This window comes from Dasypus novemcinctus, chromosome 8 (genome assembly GCF_030445035.2).
Source record: "Dasypus novemcinctus isolate mDasNov1 chromosome 8, mDasNov1.1.hap2, whole genome shotgun sequence".
Classification (NCBI taxonomy): domain Eukaryota; kingdom Metazoa; phylum Chordata; class Mammalia; order Cingulata; family Dasypodidae; genus Dasypus; species Dasypus novemcinctus.
In genome coordinates, this window is record NC_080680.1 from 113,554,426 (window position 1) to 113,576,752 (window position 22,327).

At 36.3% G+C, this 22,327-nt stretch overlaps 1 protein-coding gene across 3 annotated transcripts in view; it reads right to left on the reverse strand.

Annotated features, from left to right (window-relative positions):
- Positions 1-241: 241 nt before the first annotated feature.
- The window catches only part of RAD23B (RAD23 homolog B, nucleotide excision repair protein), a 43,586-nt gene continuing 21,500 nt past the window's right edge, over positions 242-22,327 (reverse strand). Inside the window, exons 5-10 of one of the 3 annotated variants that reach the window (XM_004462365.5) lie at positions 17,405-17,460; positions 10,033-10,160; positions 7,782-7,917; positions 5,524-5,651; positions 4,734-4,904; positions 242-2,074 (exon numbers count right to left, since the gene is read on the reverse strand). In XM_004462365.5, the coding sequence (XP_004462422.1) occupies positions 1,961-2,074; positions 4,734-4,904; positions 5,524-5,651; positions 7,782-7,917; positions 10,033-10,160; positions 17,405-17,460 (733 nt within the window). In that variant the 3' untranslated portion in view covers positions 242-1,960. Of the gene's footprint in view, positions 2,075-4,733; positions 4,940-5,523; positions 5,652-7,781; positions 7,918-10,032; positions 10,161-17,404; positions 17,461-22,327 lie in introns of all 3 variants that reach the window. The other 2 variants (XR_011649500.1, XM_071217079.1) reach the window with 2 other exon arrangements.

A 22,327-nucleotide genomic window follows, 5' to 3' on the forward strand; every position in this document is an offset into this window, starting at 1 on the left:
TGAGTTGTCTTCCGTTAACTACCAATCCCACTATTTGTAGTTTTACTGTTCAAAGACAAGTTCCATGTCACCATCTTCTGCTGCCCCTTTTCAAAGAGGTGGCTGCTTTAACCCCCAGGGTTTCTGAAACGTTCTGAGCAATAAGGCAGCACAGAGAATGTCGTAAAATAAATAGTACTCCGTATCAACCAGAAATACCACCCCTCTTCCCAACTCATTTCTGCTTTGAAAGATGAACGTATTTATGCATCATCATTTTATTCTCCTGAGACATTTTGCATGATCCATGATAAAACATACAGGTAATACAAAGTCCAAAAGCTGGTCATGTCATGTTTATGAAATAAACACATGAAAAGTAAACTACATGATAACACTGTGGGGAGAAATCATGGTTTCATTTATTTTCATAAGAGACAGGTTATGAGTGCATGACATAAAAGCTTAAAAATCATCACCAAATTGTGCTAAGGATATTGCAAGAGATTATGCAGGGAGAAATCTGTGCAAATTCATCTTCTTACTCAGTGTCAGATGTAGGGGGAAAAAACCCCAATATTATTTCTTTAAATAGTCTTGTTTATATTCAGGCAAAATACATTTGAAAAATTGAACAGGTAGACATCTGCCCCTTCGTTATAATCAAATAACAATGCCGATGAAGGAGTTTCAAGAGAAAAAAAAACTGAGATGAAAAAGTCCAAATAAAACCAACTGCTATTAAGATTTTTCTTTTAATATGACATGAAGATATATCTTGATTGTATATTTTCCACAGTACATTTTCAGCTGCATCTCCCAACCACTCCAGAAGATTCTGCCGATTTTTCCAATGCAATAAAAGGTGCTGGATATGGTTCTGTCCACCTTCTATTTTTGAAAGCAATATAATATTAATGACTTTAATGGTTATACATTCTTATCTAATAAAGAACATTTACAAATACCAGAAACCCAGTTTTGAAACATATGTATTTCTTTTGAACTGAATCAGCATTTTGTGGGTTTTAAAAAAGGCAGCAGTTTGAACTCATGACTGGCTGATGTGAAATACATTTCTGCTCCAGGAAGGGAAAGAAAGGGGAATGAATGCTGCATTTCTCCACTGACCCCAAAAGTGCTCAGTTCACAAAGGGATATATATCAAAAGCAAACATGCAATGGTTGTTTTAAAATTTTTACTGCAATATAACAATGAAGTAAACAGTAATTAGACACCTACCAATTTTTTTCTGAAAACAAACAAAAAAATGTAAACAGGAAAATAACTCTGCCTATACTTGTACAGCTTCTCAAATCATGTTAGAAGGGTCTCATCACATTCAATGATCACGAATTTTAAAATAGCAGTAATTATTTTCATTTTAAGAAAAGGTACCCCTTCTCTCCCCCACCCTCATCCCCCAAGTATTTAACATGAAAGAATGGGCTTCCTTATTATTTGAAGCAGCAACAACCATCAATAATTTGGTATTTGTTTACAGTTGCTCCAAAAAATGGTACCAATTTCACAAAGCCATTATCCAGTGTTGCCATGAAACAGAGACTGTAGACTCTAGGTAGCAAAGATTCCTTCTGAAACCAATGTTAAGTCAAAGAAATATAAAGCAGGGCATTACACTAAATTTCTGGATCTAGTAGACTAAAAAGAGTGAAACCTAGGAAAAGTTACCTACTATTTTATAGAAGAAATAAAGTCCTGCAAAAGCTGATTTTTGGTTGTATAACATTTTACACTGTGTGGATCTGCAGCATCTGCTAATAAGCAGACATGCACCGCATTTATCCCTGCCCTATGTCCTAGATCCCTCCCTCCCCACCCCCAACAATCTACTACCTTATACCAAGTATTGCGGATATGAGCCCAAATCATCCCAGACAATCCAGTGAACAAAGTTAGTGTAATGCACTGGTGTGAAGTGTGAGATTTAAAAAAAAAAAAAAAAAAAAAAAGTCCCTTTCAATCTTCATCAAAGTTCTGTTGTAGAAGAAAATTGGCAGCCAAATTCTCATTCTTCTCACAAGCAAAATATGCTTGTATCACAAGTCCTTCAGGAAATCCTAATGCCTTTAACTGGAAGGAAAAATAAATAAATAAATATAAATAAATTCAACCCATCAATTATATATAATACACTTAATTTTCATAAAATATTAGGGATTCCAGCCCAGCACCACTGACAGATTATCATTTGAAAAAATACTACAAAGGACACTAAAAAGCCCTTGAGAATTTTACATGACTTCAACCAATCTGAATATGGATTCACCTTCCAATACAGGGGGCCTAGATGAGACCTAAACCCTTTCCCTTTAAAAACTATCTAAAAAAAACCCTGTTTATTTCCAGCCAAAGCTATCATACCAAAAGACTATGTTAATATCCTTTGGAGTTAACATCAAAAATCAGTTGCCAAGTGTGGTTTAAAAATAAATGACCCCTCTGTGTGATCCAGATATCTTTTAAAAATAAATAAAAAATATATTTAAAAAAATAAATGACCTGTAGAAACCTGCAAATCAAATGGCTTTTAGGATACAAGCTAAAAATGAAGATAAAAACTGAAGGGTGAAGATTAGGATTTGAACAACTGGAGAAGTCATAACTACTTCACTTAATTATTTATAAAGCAAGTAAATGTTTTTCATCAGGATCAAACATCACTCAGTTCCCTGGCCTTATACAATACTTCATACCAGAAAAATGGATGACCAATTTCAATTATTGGTAATATATATTTTGTTATCAAGACATAGTGTTATTTTTTTGTTTGTTTGTTTTTTAAATAGGAAGTACTAGGGATTGAAACCCAGGACCTTGTACGTGGGAAGGAGGTGCTTAAAGCACTGAGCTACACCTACATCCCTGCTTAACTAGAAAGTATTTTGAGATGAATGGGGAAAAAAAACTATATAATAAGGAAAGACTATAACTGTATGCCAACAATTTAGATAACCTAGATGAAATGCACAAATTCCTAGAAAGACACAAATTACCAAAAGTGATTCAGGAAGAAATAGAAAATCTTAATAGACCTAACAGAGAGATTAAACTAATAATCAAAGACTTCCAATGAAGAAAAGCCCAGGCCCAGATAGCTTCACTGATGAATTCTACCAACTGCTTAAAGAATTAATACCAATTCTTCCCGCCTCCCCCCAAAAAAAAACAAAAAAACAAGGGAGCAAAAACAAAGACATCACAAGAAAACTACAGATCAATACCCCTTATGAATATAGACACAAAATCCTCAACAAAATACTAGCAAACGAATCAAGCAACACAGGAATGCATACCATAACTAAATGGGATTCTCTCAGGATTGCAAGGCTGGTTCAACATAGAAAAAGCAATCAGCAATCAATGTAATACAGCATGTTAACAGAATAAACGACAAAATCCACACTCATCTCAATGAATACAGAGACAGCACTTGACAAAATCCAACCCCTTTTCATAAGAAAAACACTCAACAAACAAGGAATAGAAAAGAATTTACTCATCTTCAAAAAGGGCCTCTGCAACAGCTAACATCATACACTTAATGAGGAAAGACAACATCATCTCCCTAAAAGCAGGAACAAGACAATATTCTTGACACTTCTATTCAAAAATGTACTACTGGTGGTTCTAGGTAGGGCAATTAGACAAGAAAAAGAAAAGGCATCCACATTTGAGAGGAAGTAAAACTATCTCTATTTGCAGATCTAACTTTAGATATATATATATCCTAAAACTCTCTAATAAATAAGAACTAATAAATAAGTTGAGAAAAGGTTGCCAAGACAGGAGCTGAATATACAAAATTAAACTGTATTTCCATATAGTAGGAATAACACTCTGAAAATGAAACTGATCTACAGAATCAACAAAATTACTGTCAAAATCACAGTTGTATTTTTTTTTGCAGAAATTGAACAAACTGATCCTAAAATTCATATGGGATTGCAAGGGACACAGAATTAGCCAAAATAGTTTTTAAAAAGAAAAACAAAGTTGGAACACTTACACTTCCTGATTTCAATACTTACTACAAAACCACAGTTAATTAATACAGTATAGTACAGGCATAAGGGTAAATGTAATAATCAAGGGAGTAGAATTGAGAACCCAGGATTAAGGCCTCACATCTACGGTCAACTGATTTTCAACAGGGGTGCCAAGATAATTCTGCCTATCTGGGACAAGTGGATGTACGCATGCAGAAGAATGATGCTGGAACCCTACACCTCGTGTCACATACAAGAAAATAAATAAATAAACCATAGACCTAAAAGAAAGAGCTAAAACTATAAAACATGAAATCAAGAAATGATAATCCTAACCTTAATAGAAAAATATTTGCTATACAATAATTCAGGTAACACCATTTACTCTTTTGTTACTAAGGAAGAAAACATTAGCATGATATTTATACACTTTTATCTGACTCCATCTCAAGACACTTTGCAAGGTAAGACAGGGCAAGTACTATGATTTCCTGTTTACAAATGTTTACAATGGGGCCCAGAGAAAATAATTAGCCACAATATCATAAAAATGAGGTTACAGCAGTGCCACCTGGGAAAGACAATCAGAATACTTTGTTGTGATGTTTATGGTATATAATTCTTACATAATTTTAAATCCCTGCTGTCCAATAAAGGAGCCACCAGTCTTATGTGACTACTGAGGACCTGAAATGTGGCTAGTGTGACTAAGGAACTGAACTTTTAATTTTACTTAAACTCACCCTTTCTATTGCTTCTTTTTCCTGAGGTGTCACTTGAATGTAGTTCATATGACCACTTCCAGCTTCTGCAATTCCTCCACTGCCACCTCCACCCCCTCCTCCTTGACTGCCAGCTTCTTGAACTGGTTCATTCAACATTTGAATAAAATGCTCCTGGTGTTGGCTAATTTGCTGTGGTGATTTGAAGGACAGAGAAAAATAATACACTGAAATAAAGTATAATTAGGAAAATAAGAATTTTAAGTACAAATAAGAGGGAAACTATAACTTTGCAAATGCCATCCATTAGAGTGATTCTGGATTATTCAATCTTTGGAAGGATGTGATTTCTTAAAGAATGAGAAGAACTCAAATTCTCTTTCATAAACTGCCCCACACTAGGCTTTCACACTAGAAGGCAGAACAATGTTGTGTGAAACTCAAATATTTCATTAAATAAACCCACAGCTATATTTTCTAAGAGGCAGTGTTCCATTGGTAAGTTTAGAGTTTCTTTGTTACAGAGCTTCTCATATTCTTACAGTGTTAATGTGCACTGAAAATGTCCAAGAAGGAAACAAACTGTTTCCTAATTTTATTAATTGACCAAGTTAAAATGAATCTGACCTCCAACCCCTCTCATAGTTTTTCAGTAAACCTATTAACATATCTAGAACATAGTATTCTAGTTAATGCAATCTGGGAGAATGATTTCTAGAAAGCTGATGTCCGAATAGGGACACTGATGAACTCTTTCAAAATATGTTAGCCTAAGCCTTCTTTCAAAATTAACTCTGATTTAAAAAGTCACCTGCAGTAACTGAGGATTCTCTCGACCTATCTGTTGTAGCAATGCTGGAAGCAGGGAAGGATTCTGTTGAATGATTTGTCTCATTTGTTGGAACTGAGGCTGATTTCGTAAAAATTCAAGCGGATGTCCTAAAATACACATAAATATTTTTAAGCAAAAGGAATAAACTACATATATAAAGAGCTGTTTCAATCATACATTTAGGTAGCAAACACTGGCAAGTAAAAATTATGAACTCTCAGATGTCTATAAATGAATAACTATAAAATCTTCAAACTGTACCAATTTGCATACTCCACAGAAATTACTCTTATAAGCAAAGTGGACAATGCTGAAAACTAGAAATACCAATTTTACTTTCGATTACCTTAGACGCCCAATATTATCAAATAATACTGAGAGCTTGTGCCTGCATGCACTCTGTCAAAACAAAAAGTATTGAAAGTTGTTCCTGTTGCTCAAAAGTTCCTAAGGAAAATTTATACCAGGACTAACAAAAACAAAACATACACAAAACCTACTTACTTTATAATACAATCAAAAGCCCTCAAAGAAAACAATATGAGCTTGAATTCCTAGGAAATGCTAAGCTAAAAAGGGGCTAAAGAAGTTTAATACTTAAAAGTTAAGAGTTCATTATTTTTAAAAATCCTGTCCAGGCACATTTATCTTATTTAACCCTAAAAACAAACTCCTTGTTCTTCCAGTGTTCCCAAAAGATGAATAAATGAGAACAGCTTGGTTAAATGACATTTTAAAAGTAATGTTTCCATAATTTTTTTAAAGCTGCTGCCTTTTGTCTGTTATTTTATTTTTTGAAGTTGAAATAAAAAAAAGCAGGGAGGGGGGCAGGACCAGTGCTGTGCCGAGCCATACTGGAGCCTGAGTCAAAAGGAGGTAATATTAATCCTATCTTTATTGAAAATGTTGACATTTTGTTCATCATGAATTTTTTTTTTTTGCATTTTTAAAGATCCCCCCCCCTTTTTGCATAATAAACTATTTTTAGAGCAGTTTTAGGAAAAAAAAAATAAGAGTTCTGGTTAGCACATCAAGAAGTTTTTCTTTAATACAAACAGAGTGACAACTAGGAAGAACACTTGATCATCACCATTAACTTCAAATATCTGTTATCTATGAACGTGAGATAAATAGGCTGGAAGATAATTTAGTACTAATGCACTTAGGGCTCTTTGGTCTTAGATTCTTGATCCTTTTACAATAATAAGTATTAATAATACCCATTAAGACGTAAGATACACAGCTTCTGTCTGTGGGGTGCTGGTGCTTGTCTGGTTATGCTATAGGAAACCAAAAATTGTAAAAAAAAAAAAAAAAGATTATGTATATGAGGTTTACTAAATGAGTAACAACAATGTTTACATGTATGCAGTCATTTCCTAAATTATTCAGGAAGACAATCATTCAAATTAAAACGACCACAGCACAAGCATATTTATTCTTTGTATAATGCCAACTTCATAAAGAAATCGACACTCAGGGAATTAAGTCACCCAAGAGGTGCTGAGTGCTCCAAATCTGATGCCAAAACTGTTGCCTCCTCTTTGTATTATCCATGCCGAATCATTAAGGATTTTTATCAATCAGCTGACTTGCCACAGTTTGCACTATGAAGTGCATGAAAGAATGGCCTCTTCGAAAATACAGAGAAGACAGAACAGAAGAGAGGCCTATGTAATTCCTGGGCCTACCGTGGGCTCAAGGCTCTGCTATGTAGTCTGGCCGTAAGAAATGGAAGCATGGATGCTAGCCTGTAAGGACACCTGAATTCAAGCTTTGGTTTCACCTCTGGATACAAGATTTTAAACTTTTCAGGGCTTCATTTCCTTGTCTGTATAATAACCACTAAGATTCTTCTGGCTCTGAAATTATACCTACTTTGTAACATCTACAGGAAGAGAATGAAGAGACAAGTTGAGCAAACCATTTCGAACAGTTTCAGAATGTAACACTAAATGCAAACAGGGAAGAATCTCTTCCTCAGAATAAGTTAAACATAAATTTGTCCTTGCCCGAATTGGTAGCATGATGTTTAATGTAAGCAAGGCTATCTTTTACATCCATTTCGCAGAATTTCTTTTGGGCTCCTCTCCAACATCAATGTATAGCGAACTTACTTGAAGATTATCAAAATGCTTTGGGAATGAACCTCACTCCAGTAAAGCACTTCAGAATAAATTACTTTACACTAAAAAATTCAAGACCATATCCTCCCCACCCAAAAGACTCCACTTTACCTCCAGAACTTGCTGTTGTAGTTGTTGCGGTTGTAGTTGCTGCAGCTGCAGCCACTGCTGAAGACTGAGGAGCCCCAGTACTAGCTGCTTGAGGGGGGTCCACCACAGCCTGACTTTCTCTATCTCCAGGGATTCCCTATAACACAATTTCCAAGCTTTAAAATATCCTACTATTCAAAGTTCTTTAAGTACTACACAGAGTAAAAGATCAATCGGTCCACTTAATAACCTTGTCTAATTTCCAAAAGCAAACAGATGTCTTTCAATTAAAAGCACAGGGTTACTAAAATATCTGAACGTTGTAAGTATTCAAATTAGATTGGGAATGGCCCGGGGAGTAAAGACAGTGTGGAAGAACTCACACAGCTATTTCACTAAGTAAGTATAAAAGAATTTTGAAAAGTTTGCAGCATTTATCTCAAGTTATAATTTAAAACTGCACTAAGACATTTGGTATACCTTATTTTGATGGACATGATTTATAAGACTTCTATCTACAACTATTAAAATATACCAGACACTGTACTCATACACACATTAAAAAACAATGGGGAGAACAGATGTGGTTCAAGCAGTTTAGTACCCACCTCCCACATGGGAGGTCCCGGGTTGGGTTCCAGTGCCTCTGAAGAGAAAACAGACAACAAGCAAGAACACAAGCAAGATCAACAGGCACACAGACAAGGGAGCCATGGGGGGGTGGGGGTTGTGTGTGTGTGGGGAATGTAAGCTAAAATTTAAACTATAGTTCATGGTCAGTACCAATGCTTCAATATGTGTTTATCAACTCTAACAAATGTACCACACTAATGAAAGATGCTATTAATGTGGGAAACTATGGGAGAAGAAGGGAGGTGTATGGGAATCTCCTATATTTCTGATGTAACATTTATGTAATCTAAAACTTCTTTTAAAAAAACAATCGGTAGCAGAGCAGGTGTAGCATGACTTCTTTCCATCTAGTCACCCTCTCTTACGAGGAATTCTCAACCACTTGTAACAGTTAAATGTCATCCCCCATACCCACCCTTTTTTTAAGTGTATGTATGAAACAAACAGTAAAAACACCAAAACTACTTAAGGTGAACTGTGTAATCTATTTATTTGCATTTGATGCTATAGTAGTTTCAAAACTCAGAGACTTCAAAAATTGACTCAAGGTTTTATACCTCAAAATTTCAAATCCATTAACTCAAAATATGATACTATTAAACTTCTGCAGAATTCTAAACCATTCAATAGAAAGCCATTCCATATAAAGAAAAGTAATACTTCATAGGATCTATTTTCGGGGTAAAGCTCCAACAGATCCAAAACAAATACCAATCCAACATGATTCTCCAATTTTGAACAAATGGATAAACTGCCAGCATTTAAAGATTCTACCCAAGAAGAAAAGAGAATTGAAAAAGATAAAATGACATGCTTTGTGAATCTCATAAACAAACGGATAGGCAAATAACTGGGTAAAGGCAGAATGCAGCCGTGACCTGCCTGAAGCTAGCTAGCTACTTGAAAAGGAACTTCTAACAGAAGTACAACAACCCAGAAACAAAGGAATGGGTTAAATAAACTGTTTACTGTATTTTCCAAAGAGTTAGGATAGTAAATTTCTAAGACAATATTTTGGGCAATTTGGACTTTAATAATACTCCAAAACACCAAAGACAACTACAGAATAAAATATTAAGCCTTACCAGGTAATTTCATGTCAGCAGGAACCAGGCAAGTAACATCATACATTAAGTAAATGCACAATGCTATGAGAGATTACAGGGAATGGATGGGAGGATAACAAATTAAAGAGGCTATGATCTATCATTTTTACACGCACAGTATAAGCCAAGTAAAATTTGGCCTGGGCTTTCAGCTTGAAACTTTCACTCTAAACAGTACATCTAGGATCATATTAGCAGTGAAAAAACTACAAAAATGTTGGGACCATTAAACACACTCTCCCACAAACTGTCATTTTCTGAGTATGACAATTGGGGTAGAAGATACTATATTCCAACCAAATAGCCAATTTTATAACTCATTTAACCATGTTGTTCTCTAAAACCATATCAAAATCTTTTAGAAAAGGTTATACTGTATCATCACAAAATGTTAACATACTAGGAAAAATAAAAACATTATATAAATACCTAGCATACCCAACATTCTTCTGCAGTGAATTGTTATTTCTTAAAATCTTTCTGAGATACTGAACTTTTAGAAGTAGAATGAAGAAAAGTAAAACGTTTCTCACCATCAAAAGGTACTCCACTGCTCTGTCAGGGTTGTTGAAACTGGCTCTCAGGGCTGCAATTACTTGCTCTCGTTCGTAGCCCATAGACATGATCTCAGTCACCATATTCTCGTAAGACTGACCAGTCACTAAAAAAAAGGGTGTGTGGGGGGGGTTGGGGGGGATATATTTAATAAGCATTCTCCACATATTTCTTGAGTGCATATGTACACAATACTGCAGTCACTATAGTGTTAGGAACACAAAGATGAACAGCAGTAAACATTGCAACATACCTGTATTAAAAAGAATAATGACACCACACCCCATTCCCAGAATCTATAAGTATGTTGGGTTACATGGCAAAGGGGAATTAAGATTGCAGCTGAAATTAAGGTTGCCAATGAACTGACCTTAAATTAGGGAAATTATCCTGGGTTAAGTGGATGCGGCCCGATACAATCAAAAGGGCCTTTTAAAAGTAGCAGAATGGGCAGAAGGGTCAGATAAACAGATATGAGGACAGAAGCTGCGTGTGAAGACGGAGGAAGCAGCCACTGCCAGCCAAGGAAAGTAGCCATACTCAGAAGACAGAAAGGGTAAGCAAATGGATTCTCCCTTAGAGTTTCCAGAAAGGATTAAAGCCCTGCTCACACCTTGATGTTAGTCCAGTGAGACATGTCAGACTTCTAACCTATAATATCTCTAAAATAATAAATTTATGTTGTTTTATGGCACTAAGTTGGTGGTAACTTGTTACAGAAACACTGGTTAAGTAAGCACAATTGAAATATTAGGTACAAATGTAGCACCAAGTAAAGCAGCATCAGGTCAGGGAAGACATCTGGAAGAAGAGACAGATAAACTCAATTTTGAAAAACAAGTAGGAGGAGCATTTCAATCAACTCTGTAATAAAGCAATTTTCCTTTGTACCTCATGATATGAAAACAGTGGAGAAAAAGGGGTTAGGTTACTAGGTAAGTTAAACTCACATACCACATAAACCAGATGTCTCAAGCACTATCATACCAACAAGTCACTTCTTGTAGGCTTTTCCTCCTACCCTTCCTTCAGCTGAAGACCTAACTCACTCCTTGTAAAAATGTCATACAACAGAAGACACTGTGATCTGACTAAAGCAGAAACTCAAGTTTCCCACTACTAAAATTCCCTCATTTAAAACCATCTTTTCGTTAACTTGTGTTCTGGGTACCATTCCCTCTCTCACTCCTCAAACTCCTGGACTTTTAGTTACCCGCCCCCCCCCCCCCTCACTTATTTAACCTTATCAGCAGTTAACTATGTCCTAGTATGGCAACCTAAAACCAGAATTCACCTCCCTCCCTTGACCCATCCCAATTCCTCTTTCAGGAATGAGTCCTTTTTTCAGCTCTCCTTCACAGTCATAGCTGTCCATATATGCTGTGTCTACTTCCTCACATTCCACTCATTTCTCAACAATCCCCCTTCAAGTGCAACCCATTATTATTTGCCTTTTCCATTTCAATAAATGGGAGCTCCATCTGCCCATGTGCTCAAGCCAGAAACCTACTTGATTCCCATTCCTCCTTTTCCTCTGTTTCAATGTCTCATCAATCAGCACTTCTGGTAGGTTCCTTTTCTATATTTATCTCTCAAGCCCGCCAGAGATGGAAGGCTCCATCTCTGTTGACATCACTCAAGAATAGCCCACAACAATCTCTGGTCTGGATCACACCCTGCTTCCAACTCTTACCCCCAAGCCTACAATCCATTCTTTAGCCAGTAGCAAAAGCAAGCTTGTATAAAAGAAAACCTCATTTTATGTTTCCAGCCCTCAACAATCTTCTAACCACTCTGACCACACTGTTTTTCCTCAGGTTGCTTTGACAAGTCAGACTCTTCCAGCTCTGGAGCCTTTACTTACACCAATCTTCTCTGGATAGCCAGCTCCTTCACATGCTCCAGTTGTCAATGTAAAAGTTACTAGTCTCAGAGAGATATCTGCCTAACCACTCTGAGCAGGCTTCCCATCTCCGTTCTTCTTTATAAAAACCCTAGATTTGTTTTCTTAGTATCATTTACGATGAGTAATTCATTTTATATTTCATTCTCTTTCTTTCCCCCACCTAAACGCAGGCTTGACTGTACATGGAACCATGTCAGCCTGTGTCACTGTTTCCTGACACACAGTTGACATTCAATATCTGTTGAATACATTTTTTCCTGTAGAATTTTCAATAAAGGTATTTAAAAGCTATGAAAATATAGCTGTAAAACCTAAATACCACTAAGCAAATTTAGCATTTGATATCTCGTTCAAGGGTAAAAATGGTCTTTTCCTATCCCCTAAAGAGCTTTTTAATATATTTTTATTTTATAAATTACCCACTGACATCCTAATTCTAGCACAGAGTCGCTCAAATGTTAACATACTTTCAGAACTCCACTACCCAGGAACAGGGAATTACAAAATAGCTGTAGAGGACCAGAACTATATGACCTTAATATGCTATTTCTCATTTATTTCTCACAATAATCCTATGAATTGGGTTTATTTTCTTCTCCTTTTAAAGATGATGAGGCTGAGGCATGAAAAGATTAATAACATGCTCAGGGTCTCAATGGCTGTTAAGTTGTTGTAGAGATAACAAACAAGCTGTCATATTCTACAGCCGCATTCTTAAATCACTATATGCTATGGATCCTAATGTTTCAAGTTATAAAAACCAAAGAAGAAGGATTGTGGGAAGATGGCAATGTACTAACAGGCAGCATTGAATGCTTTCACAAAAACAACAAAGAGAGAGCCAAAAGCTGTCCGAAGGATCTGCTCTGGGGGTCAGCAAACCATGACAATGCTATACAACTCTCAGGAGGATGAGGGACAGAAAGACAAAAGAAGCTCAAATGACAAACATGAGTTACCAGGCCCCCATGGTGGGCAGGAAGGGCTCCCCTCCCCAACCTCAAAGATATTAAGCTGGGGTAAAACCCCTGGATCACTGTAGCTAACTGACAGGGGAACAGATATCTTCCTCCCTGTCAGCTGTTTCAAAGGAAAAGGGAGGGGAGGCCTGGGTACTTTTCTTCAATGAATTCGGCCAGCAGAGACTGCTTTGAATCTCTGATCTAGAGATACAACATAGGGACACAGGAAAGCCAAGACTGAAATACCTCTGTGGAAAGGTGCACTGACTAGCGCCATCTGCCATACAGTGTGGAAATTGCACAGACAAAAACTACGCACTCTCTATCCAACCCATGCGAAAAAATCTACGCCCCACTAGTGAGTCCCTGGCCCAATTTTGAAAACTTAAGCTGGGCAATTTTAGAGATGGAGAATAAGTTGAACCAAACATCAAACAAGAGCTCTGGGGGAAAAAAAAAGGCAAGAGAGAGAAATTAGCCAGAGTAAATTCACCAACACATTCAGATGCCTTGACATCAGCAAAAAATTACAAGCCATACCAGGAAACAAGGAAAAGATGGCCCAGTCAAAAAAACAAACCAAATATCCTGAAGAGATACAAGACTTAATGCAATTAGTGACAATCACTTAACTCTCCTAAATCACTTCAAAGAATTTAGAGAAATTATGCCTAAAGAAATAAAAGATATTAAGAAGACACTGGGACAGCATAAAGAACAATCTGAAAGCCTGCAAAGAAAAGTAACAAACCCAATGGGATTGAAAGACACAACCGATGAGATTAAAAATACATTAAGGAGGCACCTAAGGGCAGATTTGAATTGCTTAAAGACAGAATTAGTGATTTCAAAGGCAGAACATCTAAACTAGAAAAGAAAGGAGAACAGAGAGAAAAGAAAATGGAAAAAATGGAAGAGACTCAGGGAATTAAATGACAATGCGAAATGCACAAACATTCGCATTACTGGTATCCCAGAGGGAGAATAGAATAGAAAAGGGGCAGAAAGAATATTTAAGGAAATAATGACTGAAAACTTCCCAACCCTTACAAGGAGGACATAAATATCAATATCTAAGGACAAAACACCCCAAACAGAATAAATTCGAACAGACCTACCCCAAGATACTATTCAGAATATCAACTATCACAGAGGATAAAGACAGGATTCTGAAAACAGCATGAGAAAAGTAAATCATCACATACAAGGGAAACTTGGTAAGATTAAATGCTGACCTCCGATCAGAAACCATGGAGGAGAGAAAAAAGTGGTATGATGTATTTAAGGGAGGGAAACAGAAAAAATGCAAGCCAAGAATTCTGTATCAAGCAAAGGTGTCCTTCAAAAATGAGGGTAGTTCAAAGTCTTCAGACAAAAAAAAAAAAGAGTATGTTACCACAAGACCAGATTTACAAGAGATATTAAAAGGGGTGCTAAAGCCTGAAATGAAAATACAAGGGTGAAAGATTTAGAGAAGAGTTTAGAAATGAAGATTATTAGGAAAGGTAAATTAAAGGATTAGAAGACAGACAATAGAATGATAACAGAGAGATGAAGAGCAAAATTAGTGAATGCCTTTACAGTAGTAACAGTGAATGTTAATAGATTGAACTTCCCAATCAAAAGACACAGACTGACAGAATTGATGAAAAATATATGATCTGTCTATATGTTGTCTATAAGAAACCCAATCTCAGATATAAGGACACAGCCAGGTTAAAAGTGAAAGGTTGGAAAAAGGTACTGCATGCAAAGAGTAACCAAAAAAGAGCTCAAGTAGATCAGATAAATGCAAAATTAACAATATTATAGTATACGAACATAAATACTCAGTGCAACTGGCAAATTGTTCCTGTGATCAGTATTCGGTAATTTTTTTTTCATACAAAATAAAACCGGCTTTTAATTGAGGATGGCTAGAGAAGAGACATATTTTTGGATACTTCATTTTTCTTTAACCTTTTCTTATTCACACTCTTCAATTAAAATAATCTATCAGGATCAATGATGATTTAGCATGACTACTCAAACAAGATTTTGAGTTTTTTTGCCTCATAAAATTGTGAGCTGGCAAACTGGTATATGCCGTAATTCATTCCAATAAGATGTGAAGAATTTCCAAATAGGATTTTGCTTATCTAGAAAGAATTATGGCCTAAATGGAAATTAAATACTAAACCAGCAAATTTATTTCATTCTTAGAGATTATTATGTCCAACAGGTAAGAGCTGTAATATAAAAATTAGAATTGTTATAATTAATTTGTTACATTTGAATTATTTACATTTATAAATGTTTGTTGCTATTTTTCATAACTGACTATATTAAAGCGAACCTGGCCTTGAATTCTCTTTTAAAATTATAATTTTTTTCAATCTATTTTTCTATTTATTTTACAATTTTACAATAAGGGACTTTTTAACAACTAAAAGCCATTGATTATACACTTTGGATAGATCATAATGTATGTGAATATAGCGCAATAAAACTACTTAATAAATGAATAAACAACTGTGCAAGAATAGCCAGGAATAGCAGTTATGCACAGCAGTAGAAACAGAAAAATTGAGAGATGAGGAATTTTATTTGTTTGCTTTTTATTATTACTGTTATTGAAATAATGAAAAAGCTTTAGTAACGATTGAAGGGATGAATGCACAACTATGTGATTAAACCAAAAACCACTGATTGTACACTTTGGATTAACTGTATGCTTTATTAATTTGTATCGATAAAATTGGTTAAAAAATAAATAAAACCCAAAAATGTTCATAAGCAGCTTGATACTTTTAGAGCTTAAAAATATGACAGAAAAAGCAGGAAAAATGGACAAGAGATAGAGCTAATGGGCCTAATGTGATCAGGGTGACAAATAAATAGGCATGTCGGTGAATGAGTTCAAGACTAATCTTCCAAATCGAGAGGAATAATCAAAAGTTTGGAAGTAATAATAACCTTATTTGATTTGAGTGCAGCAGCATCAGGGGCAATTGCCAGCTGGCTCCAGCTCTGAGGCTACAGAGGAATTGACTATTTCTGGGTAAACCCTTTCTTCAACCTTGTTCGAAACAGCTAGTGATTTCTCTCTTCCTGACTAGACAACACTAACTCACTTGTTACTTGGTCCCAGTGAACAGTCCCTTCAAAGATGGGAAGCTGGGTTTGGCACATATGATTACTTAAATTAACTATTTTGCTACTATACACTATGGGCAATCAGTATGTCCTTTTCCAAGACAATGAAGGCATGATGGGGTTCAGCCCAATTAGGTCAGAGGAGGAAGCCCAGCTCTTATCAGGTGCTTCTGCTGCTGGAACCCTGCTGTTGCAACTAAGTAGGAATCCAGAAGCCCAAACTCCACTGAAGTTGCTCTTACCACCTGTTCCCAGTGTTCCAGGCTCCTATCTCCTTATTGCTCCTAATCCCAATTCCAGTAATATAAAATAGTAAACTGCATGGGGAAATGGACTTTGGCCCAGTGGTTAGGGCGTCCGTCTACCACATGGGAGGTCCACGGTTCAAGCCCCGGCCTCCTTGACCCGTGTGGAGCTGGCCCATGCGCAGTGCTGATGCGCGCAAGGAGTGCCGTGCTACACAGGGGTGTCCCCCGCGTAGGGGAGCCCCACGCGCAAGGAGTGCACCCATAAGGAGAGCCGCCCAGCGCGAAGGAGGGAGCAGCCTGCCGAGGAATGGTGCCGCCCACACTTCCCGTGCCGCTGACGACAACAGAAGCGGAAAAAGAAACAAGACGCAGCAAAAAGACACAGAAAACAGACAACCGGGGGAGGGGGGGGGGATTAAATAAATAAAAATAAATCTTTAAAAAAAAAAAAAATAGTAAACTGCAGGAATGGCGTTGTCAACCAATAGAGCAACAACCGGCAGGCACAGTAGGAACCCTATCAGAAAAAATTAAAAAAAAACAAAAACAAAAAAAAAAACTGATTTGACAGATCAGGGGTGAAGGGAAAATAAAAGCATTATTCCATGATAAAAATCACAGTCAAGACAAAGGGTATTTTCACTGCAAGTACAATATAAGGAACAAGATGGAGAAGGAAAGCTATAGGGCCACAAGTTGGAAGTGAAGGCCAGAGGCAAATAAAGATGAAGTATAAGGCAGATTGAGAATTGAGTAAAATTTTATTCCCATCTCAAAAACAACTTGTAGTAAACCTGTACATGCATCAAATTTTGTTATTCAACCTCACTTAAAATTTGGAAAATGAAAAATTACTGAGCAAGTTATAAAAGGATTCCACTTATAAAATACTCATTTTCAAAGCTGTAGTAACACACTCATTCAGTAACTGAGTATTACCTAAATTCCAAAAATTTTTTAATATTTTTAAAATTATCATTTTGCAGCTCCATTATAAGCAACTATGAAAATAAACACATTTTCATTTTTTACAGAAAAGAAATTTCTGTATCTTCCCTAGTTCTTACAAAGTTATTTACAAAGTAAAGTAGATACTTACCAAGTGCACTTGTTGCATCTTCAAAAAGATTTGACCGAGAAGAATCTCCTGATGTGCTGTAAAAGGGTTTTAGAAAATCAGTTTCAAGAAGTTTATATAATACACATTAAAGTTTAGTAACTGTCCATTTGTAAAGAGATTCTCAGATTTTAAGTAAATGTACAATTCTGGCTACAGTGTTTAAACAGTCTCTGTCTAGAGTAAAATCAAATGCTTTATCCATACCATTTATGACTTGGGAAGAATTTTCAATCTTAATACTCATTCTATTTTGAGATTCCATCACTTTAAAGGGCCAAGACCAAAAAAAAAAAAAAAAAAAATCCTTGCAGATCTCTTACAACCTAGTTAAGGAATATGAAAAAGATAATACACCGCTATTTCCCTTTAAAGAATTTATATGACAAGTAAACTAAATGAAAAAATAATACATGTAGAAATGATATTAGGCTGGAAGAGACTAGGAGTCTTTACAAAAAGTTTCAGTTAAGTCTTATGGACATATTTTGAACAAGGAAATTGAAGAAGGAAGGCATTCAAGTCCAGGAAAATACAGCATAGGCAAAACACAGAAGTGGGATAAATCCAAGTTCTAAGCTAAAGTAAACCAATTTTAGAGGATTAAATTTTTGCTGAGGAACTGCAGATGAAGCTGGGAAAAAGTAGATGAAGACAAGATCACAGAAAATCACAAAGAGCAGGCCAAAGAAAAATAAGTTTACAAAAGTGGTAAAGAAGTAGCAGCTTAAATTAAAACACACACACATACATACACACACACATGTACTCATACCACTATCCCAATTTTAAAAACAAAAACACAATGGACTTCAGTACTAAGAAAGCACTGTGGATAGCAAGAGCAAGGAGACTGAAGTTTAAATTCATAAATCACTTAAACTTCTTGAGCCTCAGTTTCTTCATCAATACAAAATGGTTATCTATATATTCCAAATGTTTAGGACAGGGTTACTGCATGTAAACTGCTTTGCAACATGCTTAAAATTATAAAAACCCAGTATTGACTTTTACCATGAATATAATCCCTTGGTATTATTTTCAAGTTTTTTTTCCCATTAAACTATAGATAGTAAATAACATGCAGAGGAGGTAAAATGTCAGGAAGAACAACAATACTAGGAAAATTAAGACTCCCTACCCAAAGAAAACTACTACTAACAGTTTCTATTTAAGGAATAACAGCTTGTGTCTTGCTTTTATGCCATTTTTTTAAACTTAATTATTCCATGTCAGCACAATAAGCTTCAACTCATTTTTTCCCAAAGGCTCCAAAGTATGCCAGTTAGTGAACCAAATCAAGCTGTCTTATTAAGGAAACTTTAGTATGGTTACCAACTTTGAAATTTTTTCTGTAGTTAAATGTATCAGCCTTTCCTTTATGACTTTTTTATTATATTGCTTATGAAGGACTTCTCTAAACTAAGATTATTTTATTTTTTCCATGTTCTCTAATTAATGGTTTAATTTTAACATTAAATCTTTATCCATCTAAAATTTCTTTCTACGAATATAAGGTATGAGGGCATACATCATTTTCCCCTCCAGATGGTTAAGCATTTATCCTAACAGCATCTTCCACCCTGTGGTCTGAGATTACATCTTTATTTTATATTAAGGCCCTGTATCTATTTGGGTCTACTTTACTGAGCAATCTTTCTAATATAAGCCATTCCAAACTGTTTTAATCATTACAATATATAGACTAGTCTCCCTCATTACTTTTTTTTTACATAATAATTTGTACTATTTTCACACATTGCTTAAATTTTTTAAAAAACATTATAGATCCAAGATTCAATCGTGATTATGCCTTACCACTTTCCCCTCCCTTACCTACAGAGGAAACCACTGTTACCAGTTAACAGGTTACCTTTCACTACGCTGTTCCATGCATGCCCATGAAAATGTTCTTTTCTCATTTTTTATTTGGTTTGATTTGGTTTATAGTTATTACCTACATTTTTTTTTGCATCCTGCTCTTTGCACTCAAAAGCCCCAAAACCACATTCATTGTGTGTACATATACACACACCCCCGCCCCCCACATATTTTAACGGCACCATAGTATTAAATGTCAGGATTTCTCACACTTTAGCAAGCCTAAGAATTCACCAGGAAAGTTTGTTATAAAAACAAATCCTAGGATCCACCTCCAGACAATTCTAATTTAGAATGTTAGGCTGGGGCCTAAGAATTCATTTCAAATAAATTCTTGAATGCTGCTGAAGCTGCTTTACTGGCTGTCACACTTTAATAGCTTTGTTTTCTAGTATGAACATACCACAGGCCAGCTATTCTTTACTGATGGAGATTTAGGTCGATTCTCAGGTATCCTCAATTACAAACAATACAGTCATTGTATGCAAGTCCAATTTCTCTGAGGCAGGTATCAGCAAATGGACTTTCCATTGTGATAGGTGGTTTTTAAAGAGCAAAACTGACTTAAAGGAACAAATCCCTAATAATGAAATGTCAGGACAGTGATGATGGACAAAGTTTCTGACTCCCTTCACCCTTCAAGCCAACTACTTCCTGATAATCATGTAAATTCTGTGCTTTACAAGATGCTAAATGTTTTAAAAGCACAGATGAAGGGCATAAGGCACATGTAGGTATCTTGTTTTCAGAGTTGCTCTCAACCCTTCCCTTCCTGTGTCATTCTTCTATGAGGGGTATATTTTGGAGAAAGAAGAATTGGTGTACAAAATCCAACTAGAAGTAGGGACTCTGGTGTCTGCTTTCCTGGATCACTAACCATCAAGTCATTTACTCAACCACTCCACAGGTCTGAAAAGGTAATCGTGACTCTTGAGAATAAATGAAAAAGAAGAAACAGAGAACCAGAATAAAGATAATGAAACAAATTTAAATTGATATTAGCATTAAGTCTTTTAATAAATGTCTCTAATGCATTTATCAATTTGAAGTAGTCATACTTCAAAAACAAAAAGCTTTATAAGGCTCTTAAGCATTTAAGAAAGTAAGATTTTCCATAATGAACTCAAGACATTAAATTAAATATACAATGTTTAAGTGTCTTAGGAAAGCCAATTTGTTCCTTCCCATACATAGAATGATCAACAGCCCTATGATATAAGAACTTACTGAGACTCTGGATTATTTCCCACGAGATAAGAGTTGAATTCATTTTAAGTTACTCGTGAGAGAGATGGATGAAGTTATGTAATGGTGTCTCGGGATGCTTAAAGCAGCGTATACTAGGCAGGCACAGGGAAAACATCTTATTACCTGAGCCTATGCCCTCTTCTCAGGGTATCAATTTCTTGGAAAGAGACCCTCAGTGAGCAATGAACGAGGTGATTCAGACCCTACCAACGATGGTAGACTGTGCCAGACACAGAACTGCATTTAGAAGCGAAGCACTAAAATAAAGGATCTGAATTAATGACACTGAGGTCCCAAGTTGCACTAATAAACACACAACAGCTCCAGTGCCAATGAAGGCCAGCCTGCACACAGTTCATGCTCTTGGACTGAGGCAGCCCCCATACGCTTACAACAGTCTCTTTATCAATCTGAGTTCTTTCCAACCAAAAGAACACTGACTAAAGCCTCTCTTTGGCATTTTAATTATTACTGAAAAAACTCTGGTTCATAACAGTGTATGGAAAAATAGACAAAATCTCTAATTAGTAGTCTTGATTGTATTAATAAAATTTTAAAGTGAAAAGTATAACAAAATTGACTGTATGGAAGTATACTGAATTTAAAAACAATGCTTATCCATTTCATTCAATTGTACTGGAGTATGGCACCAAAATTCTAAGTTATGTTTCATTTACTTTTCTTTTGGTTTAAAAAATCTACATAGACAGAAGCTAAAATTTCTACATGAGTTCCTAAAAGTAAAGATGTAACAGTGAAAAACTGAAATGATCCATATACCTAACAAAAGGCTGCCGTAAGTGAAATAGCACTAGTTAATACTCCATGCTTATTACGTGTTTGGTGCTATTTTACAACTTTTCCACTTATAATTTCATTTTACCCTTAAAACTCTAGGAGAGAACAACCAACAAGATGGCAGTAGAGTAAGAAGCTCCTAGAATCAGCTCCTGCTACAGGACAGTTACTAATCACTCAGAACTATCTAAAACACCTGTTTGGGAGCTCCAGGAGACCAGATGAGCATCCTGCAACATCCTTGAAAGAATGGAAAGAGGTGACTACCCACAAGTAGAGTGCTCCACGCCCCGGAGGCCAGTGTTCATCCTCCACTGGCAGCACAAGCTGCTTCGGAAGCTACTCTGTGGCTGGAATTGGAAGCTCCACTTCCCAAAAAGTGGGGGAGGAAGAGACACCTGGATACTAACTTCAACTATTGATCAGTAAACCGGGCTGGCTAAAGAATAATTCTAAGAATAGCTAAAGTTTGAACCTGTCCAACTTAAAGACCAGTTACGGCCATTTTAAGTCTGCCCCTGGAACAAGGGGAAGAGGTGTGAACTAAAACTCACCGTGCTGTTATGGACCAGCTTCTTTCCATCCTGATCATAGTGCAGCTTTAGCATAAACCCCAGCCCTACCTCTGGTAGGGAAGAAGCTAGGGGGACCTGTGCCAGCCTCTCCAGGAAATTACAGGCCATGCTGTGCAGGCTGGTGATCACTCTACTCTGGCATTACAAGTAGCCTCAGGAGCTATTTTGTGGCTGGAGTTGGAAGCTCCATTTCCCAAATACAGGGGAAGAAGAAATGGTTGGCCACGGATTTCAGCTACTGATTAGTAAATTCAGCTGGCTAAGTATAACCTTAAGAACTGCTAAAAAGTTTCCAAGCTGGAAAAGAGGCTGAGAGCCACAATTTTGACTCTGCCCCTAGCATAAAGGGAAACCAGGCTGATTGAAAATCACAGAGATAACAGAGGCTGGTTTCTTTCACCCA